At 37.1% G+C, this 8412-nt stretch overlaps 1 protein-coding gene across 1 annotated transcript; it reads left to right on the forward strand.

Annotated features, from left to right (window-relative positions):
- Nucleotides 1–4098: 4098 nt before the first annotated feature.
- LOC124926911 (transport inhibitor response 1-like protein) lies at nucleotides 4099–7804 on the forward strand. The gene is made up of 3 exons (XM_047467234.1): nucleotides 4099–4993; nucleotides 5684–6185; nucleotides 6847–7804. The coding sequence occupies exons 1-3, from the start codon at nucleotides 4380–4382 to the stop codon at nucleotides 7612–7614; spliced, it is 1884 nt and encodes a 627-aa protein (XP_047323190.1). The 5' UTR covers nucleotides 4099–4379; the 3' UTR covers nucleotides 7615–7804.
- Nucleotides 7805–8412: the final 608 nt, after the last annotated feature.

Below are 8412 nucleotides of genomic sequence, written 5' to 3' on the forward strand. Positions count from 1 at the left end.
TTTCGGAGAATCGATTCAATATAGTTATAATAAATATTACAAACTCTAACTCTCTCTGTTTGTTCTAGGTTTTAGTCTCACGCTCTTCTCATTTACAATGTATATATATATGCTTTTAGAATTCATAATTAGGGTAAAGATCATGTGATATCTTTGACATATCCACCATGATATGATCTCATGGCGATTTATTTGACATTTCCATAATAATACGATTTGATTGACATCTTCACCATTATGTGATTTCATGATTTTTTGAATTCAACAAATAATCGCACATATCTTTCTTCCCCTTTTTGTACCTAATATTGAGGCACACCAATTTGAGCCTCAAAACCTTAGGCCCAATTCCACAAATTCTCCACCTTGCCTCTATATTTATTGTCAAACATATGAGCCTCATCACCAAAAACACCCTAGAACCGATCATCCTACTTCTCCGATTATGTTCCAACCTTTGTGACGTGAATCAAGTCACAACATTTCCGAAATTTGATTCTCGTTACCACCTTCATGGTCATATCTACGGGATTCTCATATGTGCGAATCTTCTCCACAACTATCGATTCACTCGCTATGACATCTCAAATATAGTGAAGTTGAATGTCGATGTTCTTTGTGCGCTCGTGAAACATTGAGTTCTTAGACAAGTGTATGGTATTTTGGTTATCATAAAACAGCTCCACAAATTCACCCACGAGACACTTCAACCAAAGTTCCTCATTGACTCCCTCTGTCACGATGATATACTCGTCCTCCGTTGTTAAAAGGGCAACTACGTATTGTAATTGTGTTTTCCAACTTACCGAACATTGAAATAGGGTAAGCACATATCCCGTTAGGGTTCTTCTCTTGTCCAAGTCACCTGCAAAATCAGCATCAACATATTCTCTCAACTTATCATCACATACACCCACCCGTATAAAACAAATACCAACATTTAAGGATCCCCCAACGTAATGGAGAACCCACTTCATTTACTCCCAATGTTCTTTCCCCGAGTTCGCCATAAAGCGATTAACAAGACTAACCACGTGAGCAAGATTGGGTCGTGTACATACCATGCCATACATTAGGCTTCCGACGACACTCGTATATGGGGTGTTTGTCATTCTCACATTTTCTTCCTCGATATTCAGTTATATCTTTGAGGAGAGCTTGAAATGAGTAGCTAATGGCGTTTGAACCACCTTAGCGTTAGACATCCCGAACATGGTGACCACTTTTTGGAGGTAGTCGTTTTGAGACACGATCAAAGAGCCTTTCTCCCAATCCCGCTCAATTACCATCCCAAAATTTTCTTTACCAATCTAATATCCTTCATCTCGAACTCACTCCTTAGCAAACTTGATAGGATCGGCTTTATCGTTAGAGACGGGGGTCTGACTAAGGATAAAAGCTTATGAAAAATGGTTTGATAGAAATCATGTTAGGGATTAATATCTCTTTCTATTCTACGCAAACTTGTGTAAACACTTGAAACAGATTCAAGGCAGAATTGTTTACTTGGGTTTGAAGCACAAGATGAAATATGAAAAGATGAAAGAAATGAAGAACACAACAGTTTGTTTATGGATGTTCGGAGAAACTCTCCTACGTCACCCCTTCTTCCAACCACCGGAAGGATTCACTATAAGATGATAAGAATTAAATACAGTTTATACAAACTTAGCTCACTATTGAACAGAACACTTTCTGTTCAATTTACAAGATGAAGAATATCACTCAGCTAAGGTGCTTTGATTCTAGCTTTCTCTCTCGATTCACACATAGTACAATCAGAAAGAAGGTTCATAGAATAAGTTCAGTAAGCAAGATGATTGAGTAGTCTCTCTCTGCAAAATCAGAATGCTTGTTCGTTTGGCAAAATTCTTAAGACAAAAGTCACTTCTTCGTCCGTTGTCCTTAGGATTTGTTAAATACAGAGCAGGAGCTAACGGTCGAATCTTCAAGAATGATACGTGGCACTCTTCCATTGGAAAGCCTCCATTGTACACAGCAGGTTCTGAGCACAAGGATCGTGGCCGTACCGAACTGGTAGTGCGCCGAATATTCCATCAGGGATGTACTTGCAAAACGGATAATGTGAGGAAAATTCTCTTACGTGGCATTCCTTGATTAGATGCATATAGCTGCTCTACTAATCTTCACAAGAAAGTGGAGCAGAAGTAGGGTACAACTATAGCACGTGGGTAGGAGAAATGCTAGATTCAAGCGTACTGCTTAAACAGAGCATTAGACGTATTTCAGTTAGACGGATTTGTGAAAATCAGTCTAATGAAATAAGTCAAATCCTTCTAATGAAAAGCGTCTATTAGACCGCCTGGTCTAATAGAATTAGACTCGCGTCTAATTACAATAACCATTAGACGGGTACGTCTAACTCCACTGATTTAGACTACACGTCTAATTCCGGTTCTACCTCAGACTAATCTAAAGGAGTTAGACTCACGTCTAACTTTCACTAATTAGACTACCCGTTTAATTATTAAATAACCATTAGACCGACACGTCTAACTCCACTGAGTTAGACTGACGCGTCTAATTCCGGTTCTACCTCAGACTAATTTGAAGGAGTTAGACTCACGTCTAACTTTCACTAATTAGACTATCCGTCTAAATATTAAATAACCATTAGACCGACACGTCTAACTCCACTGAGTTAGACTGACGCGTCTAATTCCGGTTCTACCTCAGACTAATCTGAAAGAGTTAGACTCACGTCTAACTTTCACTAATTAGACTATCCGTCTAATTATTAAATAACCATTAGACCGACACGTCTAACTCCACTGAGTTAGACTGACGCGTCTAATTCGGTTCTACCTCAGACTAATCTGAAGGAGTTAGACTCACATCTAACTTTCATTAATTAGACTACCCGTCTAATTATTAAATAACCATTAGACCGACACGTCTAACTCCACTGAGTTAGACTGACGCGTCTAATTCCGGTTCTACTTCAGACTAATCTGAAGGAGTTAGACTCATGTCTAACTTTCACTAATTAGACTACCCGTCTAATTATTTACATCTATTAGACTTACACGTCTAATTACAATGAGTTAGACTGTACGTCTAATTCCATTAGACTTGCGTCTAATTTCGTGTATTCATTAGACTATCCGTCTAATTCTTTACACATCTATTAGACTTACACGTCTAACTCCGATGAGTTAGACTATTCGTCTAATTCCATTAGACTTGCGTCTAATTCCGTGTATTCATTAGACTACCCGTCTAATTCTTTACACATCTATTAGACTTATACGTCTAACTCCGATGAGTTAGACTGTTCGTCTAATTCCATTAGACTTGCGTCTAATTCCGTGTATTCATTAGACTATCCGTCTAATTCTTTACACATCTATTAGACTTACACGTCTAACTCCGATGAGTTAGATTGTTCGTCTAATTCCGTGTATTCATTAGACTATCCGTCTAATTCTTTACACATCTATTAGACTTATACGTCTAACTCCGATGAGTTAGACTGTTCGTCTAATTACATTAGACTTGCGTCTAATTTACACGTCTATTAGACTGCACGTCTAACTCCGATGAGTTAGACTGTGCGTCTAATTTTATGCGAATGAAAATCAACATCGATCTAATGTCCATCATTAGATCCAAGTTTGATAATATGTTGTCTCAATACACCTGTATTAAAACTTATAAATTATTTCATCATCAAAATATCAGTGGGTAAATTATTTCAACACTTAGTCAAAATAATTTGACCCAACAAAACTCTTAACCTTGCGAACATCTTCCTTATTTTTCGATGCGATCAACATATCATCTACGTATAACAATAGGAAGACTCCTCCGCAAGCACAGCCCATTGGAAATAGACACAACTATCTACCAAAAGAATTCAATGCATCAAAGTATGCAACTTGAATCTTTTAGCATTTGTTATCTTCTCTAACATAACCCTATTCGACTTACATTCCAAGAAGACATGTGTAACCGAGTACCCCTCTTCCCAACATTGAGTAATGAAAGATTGTCTTTGATGTTTTTAAATGTTCTTTAAATAAAAAATATAGTATATCTCTCTAGAAAAAAAAAAATCGACCCCTCTCAAATAATGGAGGATAACTGTAGAGGGAGCATTGATTTTGCAAATGAAGGGTGGATAGAGAATGGAGAATCCCTATGTATGTATTACGTACAGAGATGAGATGGAGGGAGAGAGAGATACACACAGATAAATCTTCTATCTAATCTTTATATCTATCTATATATAAAAAAAAGCAATCATACCCTTCTTCCACATTCTCCCCACTCTTCTTTTCTGTTTCGCTCTGCACTTCAATTTCATGCTAAAGATCTGAACTTTGATTCTACTTCTACACACCCTTTACAACTATATTATGAAACCTGTTCAAGATCGAAGAGAAATTGACCCTCTCCCTGAAGTCTCAACGAGCAATGAGAGTCCATCGCAATCTGATCCAGTACCAGCCGCAATCAACAACAACAGTAATAAATTTCGCGATTATCCGGTAGACGGTTGCGGTGGAGTGGGACCTAATCCAGATCAGGTTCTAGAGAACGTGTTAGAACATGTTCTCTTCTTCCTAACATCACGACGTGACCGGAATTCCGCTTCGCAAGTCTGTAAATCATGGTACAAAGCGGAGGCTTTAACCAGATCGGAGCTCTTCATAGGAAATTGTTACTCTATCTCGCCATGTCGCGTCACCGATCGATTTCGCCGCGTTAGGACGGTCACTCTGAAGGGTAAACCTAGGTTTGCCGATTTCAACCTAATGCCTCGCGATTGGGGCGCGTACTTTAGCCCTTGGGTAGCGACTATGGGAAGCTCTTATCGTGCGCTTGAGAAGCTTTCTCTTAAGCGTATGTTTGTCATGGACAAAGACTTGGAAATTCTTGCTAGTTCTTTTCCTTGTTTTAAAGAGCTTGTTCTTATCTCCTGCGAAGGATTTGGCACTAATGGACTTGCAGTTATCGCCGGCAATTGCAGGTTTTTCTCGTGTTCTAATACTTTGCAGTTTTGTTATGGATCTTTCTATAAATGTTGATTTGATCAGTTTGAACTCATTTGATAACTTGAGTTTTAACGATCTTTTGGATGAAGTTCCTTAACCAAATCATATGGTTGAAGCTTCCACATTGTGGTTTTGTAGCTCAATTTGTTCTTATCTGCAAGCATGGAGGTATACCACCTATTTATAGTCTTAGGAGAATCATAATTTGTGTTTGCCTCTGTTAAGGATCATAATGTTTGAGAAATGCTTTGAGTGCTACTAAGAATCACCCTGATTTGGATTAAGGTCAGAACCACAGAATTGGTGGAAAGCTCACTTAATAAGGTCACTTTGTTAGCTCAAATTAAGCTAGAAAAAGGAAGGAAGATCAAAAATCTAGCTTTAATTTAGTAACAACATTAACCCCTCAAAATTTCTTAGCAAGATAAAAGAAACCCTTAAATCTAATCAAGTTAAGTCATTACGAGAGTGAAATAGTCTTTAAGGACTTTTATCGAATCAACTTACATATCAAATACTAAAATTCAGATTATTCATAGGTTTTAATCAACATTTGTTGTACAGTCACTTTAATTTTCAGTTTTTATCAAATGCACTCTTGTAATGCTTTCCTTGTTGAGATATACACCTTCATGTTGATTCTAAAATGCTGTTATTTCTTCCAGGCAACTCCGGGTTCTTGATCTGATCGAGGATGAAGTTGCAGACAATGAAGTAGATTGGATTTCCCATTTCCCAGATGGTGAGACTTATCTTGAATCCCTAACCTTTGATTGCCTCGAATTCCCAATAAATTTTGAAGCATTGGAAAGGCTAGTTGCAAGGTCTCCTAACCTTACCAAGCTTAGGATGAATCGATATGTTTCAATCGGGCAGCTTCAGTCCATAATAAGTCAAGCTCCCCAGCTCACTCATCTTGGCACCGGTTCGTTTAGCCCTTCAGAGATTGTTGCACATATGGATAATGAGCCAGATTATCTTTCCGCCCTTTCTTCTTGTAAGTCTCTAGTTTGTCTATCTGGATTCCGAGAAGTGGTGCCCGAATATTTGCCAGCAATCTACCCCGTTTGCACCAACCTTACCTCTTTGAATTTGAGCTTCGCTAATGTTACTGCTGAACAACTTAAGCCTGTTATCCGCCATTGCCATTGTCTCCAAACATTCTGGGTATGTGTAACTTTTTTCATTTTTTTTAGAAGAAGTAATGCAATTATTTGGGTTGAGTTATTAAAATGTGGTATTTAAAATTTAAACTCTATAAGAATAAAATAAATATATTTTAGTATTTTAATTAGTCAAGGTATTTTAGTATTTTTATTGATGAATGAAGTAATTTGATGGTTGAAAAGATAACTATGTAATAAATAATTTTTTTTATTAAAAAACCTAAAAACTGCACTTCAAAATTCAAATCAAACAAGCTCCTAGATTAGGAAAAGATTTGAGATCAACATGAATTTCAATATCACCTAATAAGATTTGTTTTGCTTGTTAGTATTGACCCCTAAGATTGGGATACCTAACTGACTTTACTTGTATATATTTGTTTTTAAATATATTTTTGTATTTCTTAAGTAAAATTAGAGATATATATTATTGTAGTGCTAAAAATTAATCAAAAACAGTTCAACTGAGTTGGTTAACTATCCTGTCAATGAGCACTAGTGGCCTCACCCTAGGGTCGGGAATGTCCAAGCTTCCTCCAAATAATAAACTTAAGTCTGGAAAAGAAAAAAGAAAAAAATCTTCTTTGCTTAGGTAAGCTCATTGTTGCCTAATCCATTTACTTACACTCAAGGCTTTCTTTTTCTTTTCTCGTTTTCTATAGGTGCTTGATTCGGTGTGTGATGAAGGACTCCAAGCTGTAGCTGCAACATGCAAGGAACTACGAGAGCTTCGTGTTTTCCCATTCGATGCAAATGAAGACGGTGAAGGCCCGGTTTCCGATCTGGGCCTTCACGCAATATCCGAGGGTTGTAGGAAACTGGAATCGATTTTATATTTCTGCCAGCGAATGACAAACGCGGCCGTGATAGCCATGTCAAAAAACTGTCCAAATCTCCTTGTTTTCCGTCTATGCATAATGGGCCGACATCGTCCCGATCATATAACCGGGCTCCCAATGGACGAGGGTTTCGGGGCCATTGTCAAGAACTGCAACAAGCTTACACGACTAGCCACGTCAGGTCTACTAACCGACAACGCGTTCAAATACATAGGCGAATATGGGAAATTGGTAAGGACATTGTCGGTTGCCTTTGCTGGCGATAGTGATATGGGACTTAAATATTTGATGGAGGGCTGCCCGAGATTGGAAAAACTGGAGATTAGAGATAGCCCTTTTGGTGATTCTGGTTTGTTAGCTGGATTAAACCGATATTACAAGATGAGATTTCTTTGGATGTCTTCGTGCAGATTGACTCTTCAAGGTTGTCAAGCGGTTGCTAGTCGATTGCCCAATTTGGTGGTGGAAATTATGAATGATAATAGGACGGGTGAGCCACAGGGAGAAGAAGACAATGTAGAGATATTGTACATGTATCGATCATTGGGAAAAGCCAGGTCCGATGTTCCAAGATTTGTCAAGATCCTGTGATCTTTTTCTCTTATTTTTTTTTTAGAAAAACAAAGGTTCCTGTTGTGAAGGATGGGTAGTTTGTATAATGAAGAAACATGTCTGAATAATGGTGGAAGGAAGAATCTGAAAAGAAAGATCCATGGTTGTATAATTAATATCTACTTAATTTGTTGGCTGATTTATCTAATTTGCTAGTGTGTGTGAACATCATGCAATCAATTTGGAACATATTTCATGAAGCATGTGATAGAGTAGTTGGATATAGCCCCTATGTTCTACCAATCATATTTTATTTTAATTATGTACAAATACTATTTATATTAATATAAGTTACATTTTGAATTAAACATGTAATGTTTGATCATATTTACTTTCGATAACTTGAATCTAAAATAATATTGATCTCAAGATGATGATAATTTTATAAAATAAAGTGATTTTATATTTATATAATTGAAAATATAAATATGAATTCATGTATAATAATGCATTTTGTAACTATTTATTTTTAGAGAAATGATAAAGCCAACGAATGGCTAGCGAAAGCAAGGCCACGAATCCTACGTGGCCTTGCCAGCTAGGAGAGAGAAAGAAAAAAAAAATAAAAAAAAAATAAAACGTTTCTGCATATCCTCTTTCACCCAATAGGGTTTCATATTTCTGCATTTCTTTCTCTCTCTGAAACGCTTCATTTATTTCTCTTCTCCAGCTCCGGCAGCATTTATTTCTCTTCTCCGGCTGCATTTATTTCTTTTCCACGGCTGCATTTACTTCTCAATGGTATCCTTTTTAAAGATCTTTATTATTTTTTTAATA

The sequence above is a fragment of the Impatiens glandulifera genome, chromosome 2 (genome assembly GCF_907164915.1).
Source record: "Impatiens glandulifera chromosome 2, dImpGla2.1, whole genome shotgun sequence".
NCBI classification, from domain to species: Eukaryota; Viridiplantae; Streptophyta; class Magnoliopsida; order Ericales; family Balsaminaceae; genus Impatiens; species Impatiens glandulifera.

Bases quoted from the DNA above. Each gene is read 5' to 3' on its own strand.
- LOC124926911 (XM_047467234.1), top strand. From the start codon at position 4,380: ATGAAACCTGTTCAAGATCGAAGAGAAATTGACCCTCTCCCTGAAGTC. The intron at 4,994-5,683 runs GTTTTTCTCGTG...TATTTCTTCCAG, and splicing joins GTTATCGCCGGCAATTGCAG to GCAACTCCGGGTTCTTGATC. The intron at 6,186-6,846 runs GTATGTGTAACT...CGTTTTCTATAG, and splicing joins ATTGTCTCCAAACATTCTGG to GTGCTTGATTCGGTGTGTGA.